Source organism: Pleurodeles waltl, chromosome 3_1, assembly GCF_031143425.1.
Source record: "Pleurodeles waltl isolate 20211129_DDA chromosome 3_1, aPleWal1.hap1.20221129, whole genome shotgun sequence".
NCBI lineage: Eukaryota > Metazoa > Chordata > Amphibia > Caudata > Salamandridae > Pleurodeles > Pleurodeles waltl.
The window spans coordinates 1,689,866,647-1,689,888,344 of NC_090440.1; the positions used below are offsets into that span (position 1 = coordinate 1,689,866,647).

At 43.5% G+C, this 21,698-nt stretch overlaps 1 protein-coding gene across 1 annotated transcript in view; it reads right to left on the reverse strand.

The window, feature by feature from the left end:
* The window catches only part of FTCD (formimidoyltransferase cyclodeaminase), a 129,867-nt gene extending 108,888 nt beyond the window's left edge, over positions 1–20,979 (reverse strand). Inside the window, exon 1 of the mRNA XM_069225486.1 lies at positions 20,813–20,979. Coding sequence (XP_069081587.1) covers positions 20,813–20,866 — 54 coding nt within the window. The 5' untranslated portion in view covers positions 20,867–20,979. The remainder of the gene's footprint in view (positions 1–20,812) is intronic.
* Between the last annotated feature and the right edge of the window lie 719 nt (positions 20,980–21,698).

Sequence of the window (21,698 nt, forward strand, 5' to 3'; positions counted from 1 at the left end):
GAGTGGTGCCTGCATGACCATAGCAACCTACGTAAGGGGGGAATTATTGTAGCGTCTAGGACGAGGAGATGCAATTATAGCAGAACTGTAGAAGGAGCAAAAATTGCAGAGGGACACCCACATTCTTTTAGACCTCACTGCTGCAATCACCACTGTTGACTTATCTTACTTCTTCCTCTCATCTCCTTCAGTGTTACAATGATGTCCCTAGTCTGGTTCTTCTCTCATTTCTCCAACTGCTTTGTCTGCCATTGCCCTTTGCTCCCAAGACCTACCACCTTGCAGTTGGTGCATCCCCGAATTCTGTCTTGAGACCTCTCTTGTTCCATCACACTACCTCCCTTGGAGGCATGATCTGCTCCTTCAGGATGTTACCATCTATACACCATTCACACCCAAATCTTTCTCCCAAACCAGTTTAAAATGTGTGACTAACAGCTGTATGAGACTGGGTAGTTCTGTGTTTATTTACAGTGAAATCCTTAAAGAGGAAAATTATAAAATTTACTGCCTCAGTAACTATCATCCCCTTAATCACAATCTTCATCCCTCAGCCAGGAAACTTGTATAATTTAACTCCAGTATGCTGCTAGAGTCCTTTACCACATCCATCACCACTGTTATTCAGTGGATGTTTGGATGTTTGTATTGCACAAACGTCAGTTGTACAAACCCATATTTCATAGACAACCATGACATCTGGACACTATTTCAGTTTCCCTATGTACTGTGGGTTTCATCATCATACTGACAGCCCCCAAACTACTCTGCATAGCTTTACTATTGTCAGGGTACTAAAATTAGGGTTACGCATCGGTATAGGACCAAATTGTTTAGTAGCATCAGCTAAATTATGCAATACATTCTCTGGCAATATTTTGATCCATTTGAGCTAGATTTTGTTAAAATCAGCAAATTGTGTCAAATGTGGGTAATCCGTAATTATTCAGTAAACGCTGCAACCACATAATTGCACAATTCCATTGGCATTGACCACTTCCCATTGTTTTAGTAACAATCTATTAATGAAATAAAACAAAACCCAAACATTTTAATTCCCGTTAGTGGCCATCATTAGCTGCACAATAATGAAAACAACAACTTCTCCAATCTTTCTCTTCTACAGATACAATGTGTATTTTAACAATGTGTAGAGGGGTTTTCCTAAATTTCTTAATTCTTATTTGCATAATAGCCTACTGCCAAAGGGTATACTGGCTGTTAAAGGCAGCAGACAAGGGCCTTTAACAATTGGTATAGCCTGAGGCAGAAGTGATATAAGACTATTAGAACAATGAATCCACTTAGGGCAGAATGTTTTCTAAATTAAAAAAGGAAGAAACAAAAAGACAAACAGAATGTTGATGCAGAATGCCTATTTTTCCCATTATTGGCCCTGATCCACCTCACTGTCTTCAAAGGCGCTCTCAACATTCCAAAATTCCAATTAAAGATAGTTCTGTTTTTTATTGCAGACCATCAAACAGGAAAGTTCAGTATTCAACTTGCTATTTTCAATAAAAATATCCCTCTATCCCTTTTTTGAAAAAAATAAAACACCTTTTTCAATCTATCTACCCTAAAATAAACATGTAAGGTCCTACTCCATTTCAGGGTTCTGGTGACATTTACAAATCATTCGGCCATATTGTATATGATGTCATCACAACTCATTAATGGCAATATTGGGACATATTACACAGTTACCCACTATCCATTTTTTGCATTTCATGTTTATTTTGATGAAATTATTATGCAATTATCGTGCTTTTTTCAAACTGAGAAATATTTAATGACAACAGTAAGTGAAATACGTAACTGTATGGTATAAGTGTCTGTGGTGGAAAGTAATTAAGTAGTTAAGAATACTGTGCTTTAGAGAAAACAAATTTTGCTAAAAGCAATATGTAGAAGTCAGTATGGAAAATTTTGAGATGGCAATGTTCCCTACAGATAGAAAGTTCAACTTTCACAAGCCTATTATAATAGTTAAGCTCAGATTTTTAAAGACGTGCCTCTAAAATTCACCTAAAATAGGCCCACATTGCAGTTGTAGGACCTGATTCCCAAAGTTAACCTTCACTTTTGGGTAAGTTTACTGCTATTTTCCACAATCTCCAAGTGTAAATTACTACTAACAATCTAGTAGTAAATCCAACACCACAAATTGTCAGTCTCTCATACTGAAACACCCCCCAGAGCAAATAATGACGGTAGGGGCTTAAAATTAAATCTCATACAAAATGATGTTAAATTAAATTACTTACAATAGCTAATATATAGGTAAATATAACGTATTATTAAAAAAGCAAAAAAGTAATTATTTAATATTTTAATAATTTAGAATTTTCAGATTGAATTTAAAAAACAATGTAATAAACGTTTATAAAAAATAAATACATTGTAATTCTATAAATCACTTAATGCACATTGAAAAAATGTTAGCTGCGAATTACATCATTTTAATTTAATATATTTTTATTAAGTTTAATTGAAAATTAATTTAATAGCACTGCAGTATTTTTTCTTCTTCCTTAAGATACCACACAAAGTGCATGATGGAGGGGGACCTGAGAGGCCTTGCATGGCCCCTAATGAAAAATGCTCTATACAATGTTATGTATCAATATGCTTTGAAGAATATCCAGTGGCATTGTTGGCCATATTGTAGTCTCTGTTTCAGTCATCAGATTTTTTTTTTATTTGTTAAAGAATTTGATTATCCCCTTATAAATCAGGTCACATATCATGAAACAGCCCCCTTTTTTCCACGCCTTAAATCTACCCGTGTCCAGTCCTGGTGCGATCTCAGGGTTTGCATGGGTTGGTGTATATGGTGAAATGGGTGTGGATAGACCCTGTGAAGTGGATATGTAGTCTCATATTCTAAGTCACCTCTGGTTACTTCTGAGATGTAGAGCAACATGGGTCTCTGACACCTAAGTATCCATAGCAGATTCCAAACCTTTCTTCCTACAACGGCTCTGTCTATGAACAGCCATCTTGTTTCCCCATTCTCACATTGATCATTCTACCAATATTCTGATGTGCGCCACTTGGTAATATTTAATCACATTCTGGAGTGCTAACCCACTCTTTTCCAGATGGCTGACCAGTATTTCCTTGCAGTCTTGTTGTATCTCCTCCCCACATATATTTAATAAGACGGCTCTGTAGTGATTGTAGTTCAGCTTGTGGTATAGCAGTGGGGATGGTTTGAAACCGATATAGTAGTGTCTGGAGTATATTCATTTTTTACTACATTAATTCTCCCCAGCCATTATATCAATTATCCTTTCCATTTAGCCTGGTGAGCTATTATATGAGCTTTCAGCCAAAGCCAAAGCCAATTGGCCCTGGTCCAGGTGTTGATTGGGATAGTGATATAAATGCCCAGATATTTTAATCAAGTGTTTGGCCCATTCGATCTGGCAGGTCTCTCTAAGTTGCCTCTCACAAACTTTGGACCCAACATGTTTAGAATTTCACACTTATCCCCATTTATTTGAACCCCTTCCCTACCACGGACGTAGTGGTTACGTCCGGTGGCGCGGCGCTGAGGCACCACGGACATAACCACTACGTCCTGGTATAGGCCCTCTGGGGAAGTGCTGGCGCTCCCCCACAAGGGCCTCCCCACCCACCCCTCCCAGGCCAGGGCTGGAAGGGGAATCGCTTCCCCTTCCACCCAACACCCTCCACCCACCCCTCCAGTGATGTCTGATGACGTCAGCTTGCCAACGCGCACTGACCTGATTAGTTTCTCCTCAGTACGGAGGGGAGGCAGAGAGACAGGAAAAGGGAAGGAAAGGCTTTTCCTTCCCTTTTCATGTCTCTCTGTGCATTCCTGCAGCACGATCGTATAGCGATCGTGCTGCAGGAATGCCCTCTAGACACCAGGGACTTTGTTTACTTTAGGTAAATAAAGAAGGGGAGCGGCCCCTTGGGCAAGGGTCGCTCCCCAAGGGGGGCAATTTATTATAAGGTAATTTCTGCCCCACTGTGGGCAGATCGGTCTATATTAATATATAGAAGCCACTAGACACCAGGTATTTTTTATTTTATTTATTCATATTGATAAGGGGAGTGACCCCTTAGGCAAGGTCGATACCCGAGGGGGAGGGGGGGGATTGTTTTTAGGCCATTTCTGCCCCCCGTGGGGGCAGATCGGCCTAGTTCTATTAGGCCGATCTGCTCCTGTGGGAAGGGTGGGGGGCAGAAACTACTTAGGCACCAGAGATTGGTGTGTGTGTATGTGTGTGTTTTGTTTAGGGGGGCAGCCCCTTAGACAAGGGTCGATCCTCATGGGGGCACATTACTGTTGGCCATATCTGCCTCCCTTGGGGGCAGATCGGCCTATTTTTGGAAGGTCCATCTGCCCCAAGGGGGGCAGAAAGCCCACCAGAGACCAGGGAAGATTTTTTTTTTTTTCAAAATAAGAGAGTGGGGGTATGGCCATACCCCCACCCCAAATAAATGTGGCCAGAGTTGTTCTGCCCTCCAGTGGGCAGATGGGGCAATTACCCCTGATCCACACCTGGGGGTGGGGGGGGGGGGGTGGAAGAGGGCAGAAAGTCTACTAGATGCCAAGGAATAAAAAATAAAAAATTTAAAAAAGTGCGGTGGTGGCTATGGTTATGCCCCCACCCCACCTAAAGGGGGTAACAGTCTTTCAGCTCTCCCCCCGCACACTAAAACATCTTATCCTAGGCCAAGCAAAAGGTATTTGATTATTTTGGGTTTTGGTTTTACATTTGGGCCAGGAGAGCTTGGCTAACTCTCAAAATCGTCCCACATGGAATGGTAAGGGCTGCACTTTTTGGACTTTGAGATGCTGCAATGTAGAAAAATCCACAAGACCTAGACACATCGGAAAACTAAACATCTGCGGGAGTCCAGGGTGGTGTGATTCACATGCATCCCGCACCATTTTCTTACTCACAATGCCCTGCAAACCTCTAACTTTGCTGGAAATCACACATTTGTTCCACATTTTTGTGATGGAACCTTCAGAAATCTGCAGGAATACACAAAATTTCTATCACCCAGCATTGTCTCATCTATATCGATAAACATTCTGCCCCACTTGTCAGCCTAAAATTGTTTTTTTTTTTTTCAAACTGCCCTGTTGGACCCGCTTTGGTTCCCCCTCAATTTCAACATGTTTTTGGCTCTTCCCTGCCACAGGCACTTGGCCCACCTACACAAGTGAGGTATCATTTTTACGGGGTGACTGAGGGGAACGGTGGGTGGTAGAAACTTTGTCCCAGAGTGGTGATCCCACACAAATGTGGGAAAAATTTGAATTTTAAGCTAAATTTGAGGTTTGCTGAGGATTCTGGGTAAGAAAACATCGGTGGATCCACGCAAGTCACCTCCCTGGACTCCCTCGGGTGTCTAGTTTTCCCAAAGTGTTTGGGTTTGGTAGGTTTCCCTATATGGTTGCTGAGCCCAGGACCAAAAACTCAGTCTCCACCCCATCTCCTCCCCCCCAAAAAACAGGTAGTTTAGTTTTTGATGTGTCCACATAGTGTTTTACGGCATTTCCTTTCACGGGCACTGGGCCTACCCACACAAGTGAGGTACCATGTTTATCGGGAGACTTGGGGGGAACACTGGGTGGAAGGAAATTTGTGCCTCCTTTCATATTCCAGAACTTTCGGTCACTGATATGTGAGGAAAAAGTGTTTTTTGGGCCAAATTTGGAGGTTTGCAAAGGATTCTCGGTAACAGAACCTGGTGTGAGCTACACAAGTCACCCCATCTTGGATTCCCCTAGGTGTCTAGTTTTAAAAAATGCACAGGTTTGGTAAGTTTCACTAGGTGCCAGCTGAGCTAGAAGCCAAAATCCACAGCTAGGCACTTTCCAAAAAACATGTCAGATTTCAATGTAAAAATGTGATGTGTCCATGTTGCGTTTCCTGTCGCGAGCATTAGGCCTACCCACGCAAGTGAGATACCATATATTTTTTTTTTTTTTTTAAATCGGGAACCTTGTGGGGAACACAGAATAGCAAAACAAGTGTTAGTGCCCCCTGTCTTTCTCTACATTTTTTCCTTCCAAATGTAAGACAGTGTGTAAAAAAGATGTCTATTTGAGAAATGCCCTGTAATTCACATGCTAGTATGGGCACCCCGGAATTCAGAGATGTGCAAATAACCACTGCTTCTCAACACCTTATCTTGTTGCCCATTTTGTAAATACAAAGGTTTTCTTGATATCTATTTTTCACTCCTCATATTTCAGCAAATGAACTGCTGTATAGCCGGTATACAATGAAAACACATTGTAAGGTGCAGCTCATTTATTGGCTCTGGGTACCTAGGGTTCTGGATGGACCTATAAGCTCTATATATCCCCGCAACCAGAAGAGTCCAGCAGACATAACAGTATATTGCTTTCAAAAATCTGACATTGCAGGAAAACGTTACAGAGTAAAACGTTGAGAAAAATGGCAGTTTATTTCACCTCAATTTCAATATGTTTTTATTTCAGCTGTTATTTTCTGTAGGAAAACCTTGTAGGATCTACACAAATTACCCCTTGCTGAATTCAGAATTATGCCTACTTTTCAGAAATGTTTAGCTGTCTGGGATCCAGCATTGGTTCCACACCCATTTCTGCCACTTACTGGAAGGAGGCTGAAAGCAAAAGAAAATAGTAGAAATGGGGTATGTCCCAGTAAAATGCCAAAATTGTGTTGAAAAATTGGGTTTTCTGATTTAAGTCTGCCTGTTCCTGAAAGCTGGGAAAATTGTGGTTTTAGCACCACAAATCCTATGTTGATGCTATTTTCAGGGGGGAACAAAAGAAAAAAAATAAGACAAGCCTTCTTCTGCAGCCCTTTTTTCCGAATTTTTTTTATTTTTAACTAATGTTTTGCTGAATTTTGGCTAATTTCTTGGTCTCTTTCAGGGGAAACCACAAAGTCTGGGTACCTCTAGAATCCCTAGGATGTTGGGAAAAAAAGGACCCAAATTTGGCATGGGTAGCTTATGTGGACAAAAAGTTATGAGGGCCTAAACGCAAACTGCCCCAAATAGCCAAAAAAAGGCCTGGCACCTCAGGGGGAAAAGGTCTGGCAGCGAAGGGGTTAAAGTGCGATGACTTTTCATGGTCCTGTAGACAATCACGGACTGCCGCCAGAGATGTTCTGGCTGGTAGGATTTGGAATCTGCCCACCTCTTTCCCGGTTTAGCAATCACAACCACGGCTGCTTCTCTCATTGTGGGGTCAACATTCCAATTTCCTGTTAAGGGGCAAATCAGCAATACTGAGAACTTTATAAAAGGCACCTATCAGGCCATAAGGGCCCGGTGATTTGTGCGGTTTCAGGGATTGGTTGCACTCGGATCCTCTTGTGGGGTTATGAGTTCTTATAGTTTTTCGAGTCCGGTGGGACTGTAGGCAATGTGAGGTCATCGAGATATGAGGCAATTCTATTGGTTCTTCTTGACCAGATGAGTAGAGGTACCTGTAAAAGTTGAGGACGACTTTTTCATCTCAGACCTCTTCCCCCATCCAGTGTATGCAAAGTGGGGTGTATTGCCCCATTTTCTAAGCTCTTAATTTGCTGGCCAGGATTTTATCTGCCCTGTTTCCTTTTCAATAGATTGGTTGCTTTAAACTGAAGAGTTGTCTCCGCTACTTCGGTTCTGAGGACCATGAGCTGCCCTTGCATTGTGTTCCTTTCCCTTTCTTTGTTTGCTTGGTGGGCTGACCTTTGTGTGTTTCGTCTGCTCGGCTCAGCTCCATATGAGTAATTGTTCCCAGAGTCTCACATGTCGCTGTCTATAGGCCATTAGCAATATAGCCACTTCCCTAAAGGTTGCCTTACTCTCAACCTAATTTGTTGCAGGAAGTGTCGTGGGTCATTTTCATTAAAATAATTGCATGTCACTGGGCTAGTTCTTCCCCGTTTACAGCATACCTCACAAAATTAGGTGGGAACCTCTTTGTTATGCATTTTGTAACCGCAGTGGCTTCTGCTAGTATTACATCAATATATGGTCGGAAATAGTTGAACCTTTAACCTGAATGTCTGTGACCCTTCCGAATAGATCCTTGGAGAGAAAGAACCTTTCGAGTCATGTATAGGACTCATGAACCTGTTGAGTAAAAGGTATATACTTTACTCTTCAGTTAGATTTGGCTCCAGCAGTCCATCATACCCAACTCAGCTAACTGGGATTTCAAGATTTTGGAGGCTGCTCCCAATGCATGCACAGTGTGAGTTGTCCTGTCTCATTTGGGATCCCAGATAAGATTGAAGTTTTAGGAGGCTGTCCCTCTATGTAGTGTGCAAAACTAGGTACACTGTGCAGGGGTCCAGGCAACCACACGTTGGTTTACAGAGGTTAAAACTAGACCACCTAATTCTCTAATTTTTATGGTAGCTTGGTCGAGCAGTTAGGCTAATCTTGGAGAAGTGCAAAGCATTTATTGTACTCGCAGTATCACTAAAGCAAGCCACACACTCAAAAGAATAACTTGAGAGCAATTTACAAAAATACTTCAGATTTTAATGAATACGTGCAAGAAAGTGCCACTCTAAAGTGTCACACATTTGGCAGTTGAATGGCACTCCCAAGTGCACTGAAACTTTGGAAATGTCACACAAGCAGTCTGAAAACTTGGTAGCTATGCGTCTGTATTTTATCATCCACACACTCCCCTTGAATTTGTGTGAGCACGCATCTGAAGTTCACCGCTCCTCAATTTTCAAAAGTGCCACCTGGGGGCTCTCCTCATTGGTCACGTTAGTTCTCTTTTCTGCAGCTCCTCTTGTGCAATGCTGTGTGTTTCTCAGCTGGTGTGATGGGGGCCATGTTGGTTACACAGGGCCAACCTGCATCTCAATGTGCTCTGGGGGGTTTGGCATGTTCTGGGTAATGCGGGGGTAAACAGAAGTGTTTTACAAAGCACCTTGGGCTAGAGGCTGCCACTGCAACCGTTTATCATTGCTCACCTTTAATACTGAGCAGCCACAATCATCTTGGGATGAGAAGAGTATACCAGGCCCTGTGGCATAACAACATGGAGGGCCCCCCTTTCGGACTCACTCAGGCTGTGCTGAGGGGGCCCCCTGGAGCTCACCCCTCCCCACACGGGTTGTGAGGGGCCTTTGTCACACCAGTGGCTAGATCTCTAAATCTCACCATTGCTTGAGTTCCAGGAGCACAGCCCTGGCACTCTCCTCACCAGTCGTGGTCATTCCCTTGTTCCTGGCTCGGTCGGCTGGTTTGAGACTTGCTGCTGCTGCACATTTGGCTGTATGTTGAATTCACAGGGTCCCCTCACTTCTCAGGATGTCCTGATGGGGTCTGGCATGCCCCTCATATCACAGGGGCTCACCTTGGGAGCTTGCCAAGCAAGATGAGCAAGCGGTTCGATGTGGACCAGCACTCCGTGCATCCCCCATCTTGCCCAGAAGTCTGCCACTATTTTGACACAGCCTGAATGCAAAATCCTTTTTGGTATTTACAAAGTCACACAAATGTTGATTTGAATGGCTTTGTAAGAAAAAGTAATTTAATGCAGTGCATTGCCTGCATTACTTAGCATCAGGTAGGCGTTCTATTAGTGGTGCATGGACGTTCCTGGGCACCCACCCATGGATTTTTATATGAACGTGTATTTTCATAAGCCCGGATTTACAAAGATTTTGCATCAGGGTTATGTCACTGTTTTGGTATTTACCCAGCCACATAAATGTCAATTTGTTTGGCTTTATAAGAAAAAGTAACCCGACACATTGTGCTGCTTTTCACTCCTTTGTGTCAGGTAGGCATTCGTGGGGTGGTGCATGGGCATTCCCATGCATCCACCCATGGATTTTGATGCAAACTCATATTTACAGAGTTGCAGATATAGGTTTGCACTACAATGGTGCATCTGCCAGAGGCTGGTTTGACAAGGAAAAACATCTTAATTTCTCCTGGTTATTTCATTCTGCAGCACACAGACAAAATGGAAAATGACTCCAAGCTCAGGTTTTTTTTGCAGAAAACTACCCCTTCCTGCACAAAACCTATCCTGTCCATAGCAGACACCCATGCACTATGGTGCAAAGGTGTCTGCATTGGCACTAAGCAGCCCACAGTGCACCAATGTAAGGAGAGCACAGAATTGCCTTATTTCTTTCTCTGAAGGTATGGCACCATTCTCCTCTCCTCAGGTGACGGACAGCAGCTCAGCAACTTTGCTAGCTAAGCTGCATTTGCCATTTCCTTTTAAATATGCTCATTAGTGACCAGTGTACCAAAAACAGCAGCACATTTGCACCCACAGAAGTATTCCTTGAATGGATACAAATTTACTCCTTACTATAACACACAAACATTGTCAGTGGTAGACCTGGAAAGTTGCACCAGGCCCAGGTTTCCAGGGATAGTCCTAGCAATCAAATATCCAAAAGGTCATGGGACAAATGCTTGCAAATAGTCTAATGACTGGCATTCCCATGGGGTAGCATTGCAAACTATTATTTTTTTGCCCACTATGCCACTGTAGACAGACGGCCTGATTTAGGATTTAACAGACGGTGAAAAGGAAGATGGGGGGGGGGCCTTTACTGCCTTTACTCTACCTGGCAAATATAGAGATGTCCGGGCAGCGTGGCAGACATCTCTGTAGATTGGCGGAACCTCCATCAAAGGGGTTAATGTCCATGTAGGAAAAGGTTAACGAATGGCTCTGTCAAACACAACAGCTGATGTTCAAACTTTTCCAAAGTATATTATTTCTCAAAAGCAAACTCCCAAAGCAGTAGTTTGTTTTTGACAAATGTGGAAGATACAAAAAATAATGTAATTAATGATCACCACTCCAGTTTTCTTAAATGGTGTGGCGGTCTTTTTTTTTTTTACTGTAGTCACCCCCAAATTGTACTGTGGTTGATGAACAGTGTAGAAAAAGTCATCTCATCACTCACTTAAAATAGGTTGGCAGTGAGGAAGCTTACTTCCATAGGCACCTACTCCTTCGACCCATCGAAGGACGTTTCACACTGACACAGTAAACTTTACTCCATCAGGGTAAAACTTGTGGTCTGCCCGACTCCAAAATCAGGTAGGTGGACCTTGAGTTTGATTGACAAGATGCTCCATCACCGCTGCAACAAAGTACCTGTCTGACAAACTATAAATCAGCCCCAGAGGCCCACCTAATGCAAATCCGTACTGACCCTGCTCCTCATGGGAGTAGTCCCTCCCAAACTTTAGTCATCTCACACATTCACTGCTTTTTTAGGCCTTGCCTAGACAGAGCATGTGCAGTCACTTGCGAGATACTGTTTACTACAAGGGGCTTGGAGTCCATCAATTGCTTACCATTTATTGGTTTTCTTGTCACTCATATTTGCTGCCTCCTAATTAGCCAGCGTATGCCAGTTTCTGTTCCTCCTCTTTCATGTGGAGCATAAAGCAAGTACTAATCACTTTATTTGGATTAGTGCCCTTATGCTGCTTGCGTTGTTATTCAGGTAACATTTTTCTTTCTTCTTCCTTGTTGTCCATGTTGCATCTTCCCTCCCTTCCCCTCTTGTCTACATTGCTTGTTCACTCACACCCCCTCCTTTCCCTTGTACCTGTTGCCTCGCTGTCCACGCTGCCCACTCCCACCAGTCATAGAAAAAAAAAGAAACGCTATGACGTGGACATTGCTGGTTGAATCATATCACTTTTCCAGTTTTTAGCTATGCTACACAGCAACCACACTGTTCTACAACATGGCTACATTAGCACAGAAAATAGCGCGCATAGCCGAAGCCTGCTGGTTTTGTCAATGCTTGTTTAGTTAGGTAACTGGAGAGTTACAACCACCAAAGCTCACTGACTAAGCTACACCCCTCCAAGTCTACCTCAGTCCAGAGCCCAACACCCTTTCTAGGTTCTATCCTTTGGATTCCCTGGTCCTCTTCCTGTGTATGCCCTCATCTATTGAGCCATCAGCTCCTAAACAGCGTGCAGGAGCAAACTCAAATTCCAGCTGGTTAAGACCTTGAGTGTGAAAGCCTAAACTCAATCCTGAAGAGTCTAAATATGGACATTGTATAGATGAACAGCCTTAGCATACCTGAAACTAGAAGTGGGAGACCCACCGAGATAACAGGGAGAGCCGAGCCAAGCCAAGAAGCTAGCTGGTTTCTACAGGTCTGTGCAAGAGCCGAGCTCTGAAAATAGTTAGCATCTAACTCATGTAACAAGCATCTTCATGTGAAAATAGGATAGTGTCTTTAAAATTGTATTGGAAGGCATTCCAATATATGATAACGACAAAAGTAGGCTCTGCAAAATAAAATATTTGCATAGGATCACAGTTTATGGACGGCGGGGAAGCCAGGATTGGTCTCTGGCTTTCTGGTTTTACATTATACAATTCGCCCACTAGACGGCTAACTATTTCTCTCCTTAGTAGCATTAACACCAAACGTTTATGCTTTGCTTTGAATATTTGGTGCATGATGGTAGAGAATGGGTGACAGGCTGAAGCCACATTAAAACTCGGCTCCTTCTGGGCTCGAGGGTCTAAGGATACTCAAGCTGAGACAGAGCCAGGCCTCTAGCTCGACCTTTGAGTGGCTCGCCCACCTCTACCTGAGCCATGTCTGTGTCATAGTGCTCAATAAGTATTAATAGCTCTCTGTTATGACACCTAACTGTTAATAATAATTGTATCTATTTCGTGCAGAAGTACTTTTGTCCAAAGGGCTATGAGTTCTTAAAGGAAAATCCAGAGAATTGTGCAGTAAATAATCTAATTTAAGGGCCCAGGCCAAAGGAATATAGAGGGGGACTAATTATCCTATGCAGTTCACAAATGACAACACAAGAAGTGGCACCCTAAAAGTCCAAAGGCTTATTTTACAGAAACAACTTAATATAATCACAAAGAAATACTAAAAACAATTTTAGGTTTTACTTTTAATAAATCTCACGCAAAGGAACAACTACCCAGAAATGGCTGAAAGTGCTAACATTTTTTAATCAGACACGTGGAACTTGTAAAACACATTTTTAAACTTCTATAGCGACTAAACAAAATGCTCTGGGTTTATTTATTTTTAACTTTAAACTGGCTGTTAATGCACTTTTGTTTTCTGCGGGTATCCTTTAACTAGCTACAAAGCACAAAAGTCCTTCACATTTACAGACCACTAAGCAACACCACTCCACCTGGGGTCAAAAAAGAGGCCCCTTTCTAAAAAATAGTAAGGGAACTTTACACATCGCAGTTCTCTGTGGATCTGTTTTTTTCACAGGGCAGATGTGCAAATGCCCTTCTGGCCACCCACGTTAATTACTTTTGCACTCAGGCAAGCTGCAGGTAATGTAGAGTGATTGTCATGTTAAATTGGTTATAGTTAGTGATGATCATGTTAATTTAGCTACATTTCACGTAGGCCTCCGTTTAAAAGACTCACAAGGATATAACATTTTACTTTTGGCTGCTCTGTCCTTTCATTTCAGGAGCCAAGATATAGTAGTGGAGCTAATTCAATGCTTCAAATGTGTTGGTTTCTGTGAGAAATGTTATCAGTATGTGTTCCATTGAGAGTGAACAGTGAATTCCACACCTGTGCCTGGGACAAACTGACCACTATGTATCCGCCTGCTACAAGAGATCTTTTAGGCCATGCAGCTATAAGCTTCCATTTTGTGATGGCTGGTAAGAGGGTCGACCCCTTAATATCGTGAAATGTTCAAAGCTGATTGGTCTCATCTCCCGGAGAACGATGGGGAGCGATACCATATGTTCAGAATCGTATGTTTTATTTGTGCATTACTGAGCTAGTTATATTCAAATGCCCTTTTCCACTCTCTCGAGACTAGTGTCTTACTTTGCTCCTGCTCGAAGAGTTAGACTCCTGTGTAAATTCATTCTCACTGACCTGATTAATTGTTAACCAATTCTGCCTTTTAGAAAAAAGCAAAAACAAAATTAAAACACTCTGCAGCTTCACAGTACACCATGGATAACAACATGGATAGCAACTGCACTATCTTCTCTGACACATATAATAAGTTAAGGAAATGTGGCAGTAGTAGAAGGAACATAATTCTCTCACCAATACAGGACAGGTACAACATAGGTAGTTAATACACTAAAGAGTGAGTGAGAGGTGTTAAAGGACTTTTGTACAATTGTCAAACATTGTCATAAACATATGAGAAGTACAAAACAACTGAAAGAAAGAGCTAAACCTCTTACCTAATTAACATACATTTATGTACTCAGAGGATGATGAGCACTCACCTACCTTCTATGGTACTCTTCAATAGCGGGTTCCATAGCATTCAGGAGTGCTACTGCCTATTGTTTGTACTGTCTCCTAGCTATGGTTTCCCTAGTTTGGGTGTAGTTCTGTCACTTATGTTGACTTTAATGTTCTCCCTTTGTTACAATGTTGGGCTTCTATTAACCCCCTTTCATTGCTTGCCTCCCTCACCCCCCCCCCCCCCCCCCCCCTCCAGTGCTAAGCTTTTTGTGGCTATTTGGGGTACCCAGGGTTTGTGGATTCCTCTTGAGAGGACCAAGAAATTAGCCAAAATAAAGTTACATTTTGGTTTTTGGGGGAAAAATGCAAAAAAAGTCCTGTAGAAGAAAGTGACTGTTTTTTCGCCAAAAATGGTATCAACAGAAGGTTTGCAGTGCTAAAATCACCATCTTCCCAGCTTTCAGGAACAGGCAGGCTTTAGTTCAGAAAACCACATTTTCTAACAAAGTTTTGCCATTTTACTGGGAGATCACCCATTTTACCTATTTTTGTGCCTTCAGCTTCCTTCCAGTTTGTGGTAGAAACAGGTGTGAAACCCACTGTGGATCCTTGAAATCTATACATGTATGAAAGCTAGACAAAGCTCTGAATTCAGCAAGGGGTCATTTTTTGTAGATCCTTTAGGGTTTTCCCAAGGACACCAAGGGCCTCATTATGAGTTTAACAGTTCCACCACGGGACCGCCAAACTTACGTGGAGGACACCATTGCCATAGCGGTGACATTCCCCCCAAGCATTTTACAATGTTCCCTCCGGGCTGACAGGTGGAAACATTTTAATAGAGGTTCCTGCCAGACTGACTGGCGGGAACAGTGTTAGGATATTGGTCTCGGCTCCTGTAAGAGAGCCAAGGCCAATATCTTAACACTCCAGCACCCTCGGAATGCGCACTGTCTGCAAAGCAGACCGTACGCATACCCATGGTGCTGGGTGGGGGGGGGGGGGGGGCACTTGGCGGTGCTGAGGTGATAAATAGTAAGAAATGGGTATCATAAAACCTATGTATTTCCACAACGAGCACCAGATATGGAGTTTAGAAGGAGGGGTTATTTGCACATTTCTGAAGTTGTTGGTACCATACTAGCATGTAAATTAGAGGGTATTTCTCAAAATTACTTCTTACTCATTATCTTACATTTGGAAGGTGCAAAAGCAGAGAAATACAATTAATAACAATGCTTGTTCTACTATTCTGTGCCCCCCCCCCCCCCAAGTCTCTCAATAAAAATGGTTCCTCATTTGTGTGGGTAGGCCTAGTACCCACAACAGGAAACAGCCTAAAATGCAACATGGACACATCACATCTTTCCATTAAAAACAGACTATTTTTTGCAATGTGCCTAGCTGTGGATTTTGGAATCTAGCTAATCTGGCATTTAGGGAAATGTATCAAAGCTGTCCATTTAAAAAAAAAAAACAAGCACCTAGGGGAATCCAGGATGAGGTGACTTGTGTGGCTCTCACCAAGCTGTGTTACCCATAATTCCTTGCAAACTTCAAGCTTACAAAAAAAAAAAAAAATCTCACATTGCTGTGATGGAAAGTTCTGGAATCTGCACAGTGCCACAAACTTTCTTCCACCCAGCATTCTCCTAGGTCTTCTGATGAAAATAGTACCTCACTTGTGTTGGTGGACCTAGTGCCCGCGACAGGAAACGGGCCAAAATGCAAAATGGGTAAATCCAATTTTTCCATGCGAAATTGAATCGGTTTTTGCAGTCAGTAGTTGCAATTTTTGGGCCCTGGCTCAGCTGGCACCTAGGGAAACGTAACAAACCTATACATTTTTTAAAACTAGACACCTAGGGAAATCCTGGATGGGGTGACTTGCTTGCTCTCAACAAGTTGTTTTAGCCAGAATCCTCTACAAACCTCAACTTAACTCACATGTCTGTGATGAAAAGATCTGCTGTCTGCACAGTGCCACAAACTTCCATCCACCCAGCATTCTCCTACGTCTTCTGATAAAAATGGTACCTTACATGTGTGGGTAGGCCTAGTGTTCGCGACAAGAAAACTCAAAACGCAACATGGACACATCACATCTTTCCATTAAAAAACTGACTTTTTTTTTTTGCAATGTGCCTAGCTGTGGATTTTGGACTCCAGCTAAGCCGGCATCTAGGGAAACCTATCACACCTATCCATTTTTAAAAAACAGACACCTAGGAGAATCCAGGATGAGGGAACTTGTGTGGCTCTCACCAGGTTGTGTAACCCAGAATTCCTTGCAAACCTCAAACTTTGACTTAAAAAAAAAAAAAAATCATTTTCCTCACATTTCTGTGATGGTACTTCTGGAATCTGCACCATGCCACAAACTTCCTTCTACCTAGTATTCTCCTAGGTCTTCTGATAAAAATGGTTCCTCACTTGAGTGGGTAGGCCTAGTACCCGCAACAGGAAACGGCCCAAAACACAACATCGATACATCAAATTTTTCAATGCAAAACGGACCCATTTTGTAAAGTGGGTAACTGCGGTTTTTAAGCCCTAGCTCAGCTTACACCTAAGAAAATCTAGCAAACCTGTACATTTTTTAAAAACTAGACACCTAGGGGAATCCAGGATGGGGTGACTTGCATGGATCTAATTAGGTTTTATTTTACCCACAAAGCCCTGCAAACCTCAAACCTTGCCTGAAATCAGGCATTTTCCTGACAGTTCCGTGATGGAACTTTTCGGAATCCGCAGGAATCCACAAAATTCAAACCACTCAGCATTGCCCCACTTGCGCTGATAAAAATGCTGTGCCACTTGTGTGGCTGGGCCTAGTGCCAGTTAAGGTTGTATATGGGTGAGCTAAAATGTTGTTCACTGGTGTTTCACTAGCAAAAGATTAAAAACAGGAAGGCAGAGCAACTGACCCTACTTTTTTCCATTAACACATTTTGGTGCTTTAATATTGCCTCTATGGGGCAAGGCATCTTCCCCAGGAATATAGGTATCTCACATCAAGTATTGTGAAATCTCTCTGCTTCATATGACATGTTAACCAGCCTCAGAAAGAGGGGGACGGGACAAATCCTTAGGCCTCTCTCCTTGAGGATGCCTCACAATGTGCTATTCGCAAGGCTGTCAGAAGTGTACAGTGTGCTTTGCAGGGTGAATCACTGTACTCGTAGCCTGTGCTATAAAACAGGCCTTGCTGCCAAGTCACAATCACAGCAGACTTGGTGTGGTAAGTGGGAGTGCACAGGCCTTGAGACTCTGAACCATGAGTCCAACACCAAAGCATATCCTGCCTCGCTACCTGTTAGTCAAGGGGAGTAGAAATGAGGCAGTGACAGGTGGGTCCCATAACGGATCAGCCATCTGTGTTGAACCTGCCTAGCAAATCAGTGCAGTGGAGGCTGAGGAGAGCATCTCTTAGTTCATCCTGGACCTCCTAATCTGCTGCACGTGTTGCGGACTGCCACTTTATTGATAGTGGAGGTGTGACCATTTACATAAACAAGCACTTGCAATGCATTAAGTCTCACATTTGCTTGAGTTAGAGCTATTGGCATTGTCAATGTATAACTAGACCTCTTGCCACATAAATTGGTCAACCCTGCCGCATGATTTTGTCCTCTCTGCCACATAATTCCAGTGGCCCTGCATCAAACATTGGAGACATCCCTCTTCATAGAACAGGTGCACCTTGGACAGAAACAGTGCAAAATTCCTAACTTCAGAGGACCTGCACAGCTAGCAGCATCAGCACAAACCTTTCCCATCACAGGACGGGAATAAAGTAGGCAGCAGCACAAGCTTTACTTCCTCACAGAACAGGGACTGTATGGCAGTAACAAAGCAAGCTCCCCCTCTCTCACAGAACATATGCAGCTAAGGCATGAGTGACATGTAGATTACAGACAGATTTCTGAAGTTGGAGCTTAAGTTACTAAGATGAATGTATAGGTGGAAATGAGTGAATATGTGAGTGCTGCCACCATTGCTGTTTAGGTGCTATTCCAAGTCAGCATCCCGAAAGTCTCCTGACATCAGGTGGCAACCTGCCGTTTGTGTTGATTCTATGGTGTCCATGTATTGAGAAGTACCCATTAAATCAGAGGTCATTGTTGTTTGGAACAGCCCAGCCACAGCCTAAGTAACTATGTTCTAGACAGGTAGCAACCTCTTCCAAGAGGTTTTGAATGCATGCACTCACCAGGTGCTGCGCAATCCCGGGCTCCGTGCTGCACCTGTTCAAAATGTCAAGGGCCACCAGTGATATCACGGGTGATACCTCACCTAAGCAGTATACAGTATTTACATTTCTGGTCTTTGCTTGTACAAAACATCGATAGCAGGTGTTTTAATCAAACTGAAGCGAATCGAGACTGGTGTCAGGCCTGGTGCTGGGTGGGGTGGGGGCTAGGAGGGGCAGGTCTTCCGAATGGAGCCCTTTTGCACACCCAAGACACAGACACAAGTGGAAGGGCATCCATGTATGTTATTTATCTTATTTCACGGGTGCCTGTGCTTTTTGCCTCATTTGTGCAGTTTCCTGGAAACTAGCATTGACTTGGGATACTGCGTGTCAGGACAGTCACGCTGGGCAAGCACCCTGGTCTGGTCTGGAGGGGGCTCCATGTACTTTTCGGAGGGTGGGGGGTATTTTTCTTTACACCACTGCTTCGGTGGACTCCATAAAGTGATTCACTGGTGGTACATCAGTGCCTCCAGAGGCCAGGCTCTGATCGCAACTGCGCAGACTCCACAAAGTGATTCACTGGTGGTACATCAGTGCCTCCAGAGGCCAGGCTCTGATCGCAACTGCGCAGACTCCACAAAGTGATTTACTGGTGGTGTAACTGTGTTTTCCGTGATTGACCATCTTTAATGCTACCCTGTTGAAGGATCACCTCCTCTTATAATTGCATTCAACCCCTCCGATCTCACCCCATTAAGAACAGTGAACAGCAAATCCACTGGTGTCCATATCTCCCACAAAGACGAGGGCTCGCCTAAAAAGCAACACATGTGAATGATGGTCACTTTTGCATCCCGCCTCCTATATGGGGCATGTTTACATGCTACTGTCTGTGACAAGTCGGAGCACACTCTCAGGGCACCTGTGCACAGCAGTGTCACTCTTCACGCCATAGCACTCCACAATCAAGGCCCTCCCACGTGTGTGCATTCTAAGAATGGGTCCTATGTAATTGTCCACTTGGAGTCGGTAAAGAAACACTAAGGAGATGGTACTATTTCATTACAGGTAGTGTCTATAAAAGGACAGGTCGGAGTTAATCACACGTCCGGGAATACTGCAGTTATTTTGTTGCTCAGCATGTGGCTAAATCAGCCCCAGCAAAGCCCCACTTTCATCGATGTGAACCAGTTCTAAGGTCATCCATTTCTAAGTGCATTTTGAATTCATTCTCTTTCGTGCTCCCTCATACCCTACAATGCACTAAACACTGTTACAGTCCTTCATTCTATTTCGTGTTTTTTTTACTCCTACTCTACAATGCACTATTCACTGTTAGTGTCCTAAATGCACCATGCCTCTTCTCAAATATATATTGGAAAGAAACTACAACTCGCATGTAAAAATTGTGCTTAAATTAAATCGAATTGTCTTAAGAAATGCAACTGACCCATATGCATTACCAGTTTTCTCCAACAATACTATGGTGGTGGGAGAAAACTGTCTCCCGCACACTTTTTTTTTTTTTAATATAAAAGGATCCATTTGTTTTTTGTGTTTCGAAAGAAAATTCTCAACCCTGTGTAAAAGTTTAAGCACTCAGGGTTTGAAGTGACACTAGAATAGCCAGAAAAAAAACATTTGCTATGGATGCTCAAAAACATTGTTGGAGACAGCCAAGAACGGAATGGGACCCCACAGGTATGGCATTCATCATATCAAGTATCAATCCACAAGTGAACAGCAGAGCATGCCCCAGCACTTGTGTACATCTAAAGACAGAGATTGCTAGCTACCTTTAAAAGGAAGTTTAAAGTCAGATAATGGGCGCTAGGATGTATCCCCACAAATCGCACCCACTAGATCGAACATTAGTAAAGATATTTTACTTTCTCTTTTTAGACACGGCCTTATTGCATATACATTTTCAGCCAGGGTTGTTTACAGCAGGTGCGCAAAAAACTCTGTCACTTTTTTCTTGCTTCCTCAATGTATTTTCGTGGCCAACTCAGTCTTTTTAAAATCTCGCCAAGATTCAGAAACCTGGACGGAACTTGACTGGTGTACGAGACGCTGCTAAATTAAACACAGTAACTACTGACACGGCATCAGATAATAATCGTGCACGCGGACTTTTGGCGCATTAGTCAACGCACAACATAGGGCCCCGCAGCCCCGAGGTGCTGAGGGAGGGCAAGTTCCACGGGGCCCCCTCAGCACAGCTCCTGGCCAGAGTGAGTCTGGAGGTGGGACCCTCAATGCTCTTTGCAGAGGGGGGCGGGGGGCTTGCGGAACTGACGCCTAGGGTTATTTCAGAACCGAAGCGCCCCCACCCTGAATTCACATTTAAAAGGAATCTTTAATGAGGTGTGTATGCCCTCTCCTTCTCACGCACCTCTTTGCTCCTCCCCTCTGAGAAGTTGGGGACGCACTCCACAAGCTGTGACATTTTGGGTTCTTGTGAGGTCCCTGCAGCAGTGCCCGATGCCTCGCTCCTGCCCCAGAGCCGCCTTCCGCGCGCACCACTGAAGTGCACCTTTATCACTTTCACCCACACTTGCCTAATCCCAGGCTTCTCATTAACCCGACTCCAGCGAATCAACACCGAGCCCCTGGGAATCAGGCTCAGCAGGACTGGAGCAGACCGGATCTGGACTCCGACACGGGCCACTGGGGCAAGTACACTTGAGTCAGACTGGACCTAAACCGAATGGGCCGCGGGTTATGGAATGAAGCCATCCCCAGTGGGCCTGTGTGTAGGGTGGCCACATGGCTCCATGTTACCAGGACAGCAAGTTTCACTTCCCGGTCTTTGCTGGTACCTATCAATGCATTCTGGGAGTAGTAGTCTTGGTTCACTATAATTGAGTTAATTGGACTCATACACCTGATGATGTAAAAACCAAGTCCGGGAATGTAAAAGTGGTGTTGTGGTGACATCTAATTTCCATACCTCTGTATCAGAAGGAACCCGCCTGGAGGCATGACTAAACTGTCTTGAACATTATCCACAGTGCACCCTGGCAGGGGCATAGCTTGGTCAGTAAGATTTGGGGTGAGAGGGGAGGGCGCGAGTTTCAACTTTCATCACGCTTGTAGACCATAGTAAAATACATTATAGGAGAAGCAGGGCACGAGGGGGCTTAAGGGGCAGTGGAAAGAGAGCGCAGTGTGGATTAGGGCTACTTAAAAGACAAGTTGTAAAATAACCAACAGTTTTAGGAACTACAAAACAGGGGGGAGAGAGTGTGTGTGTATGTTCATGTAAACTTCCTAGGTCA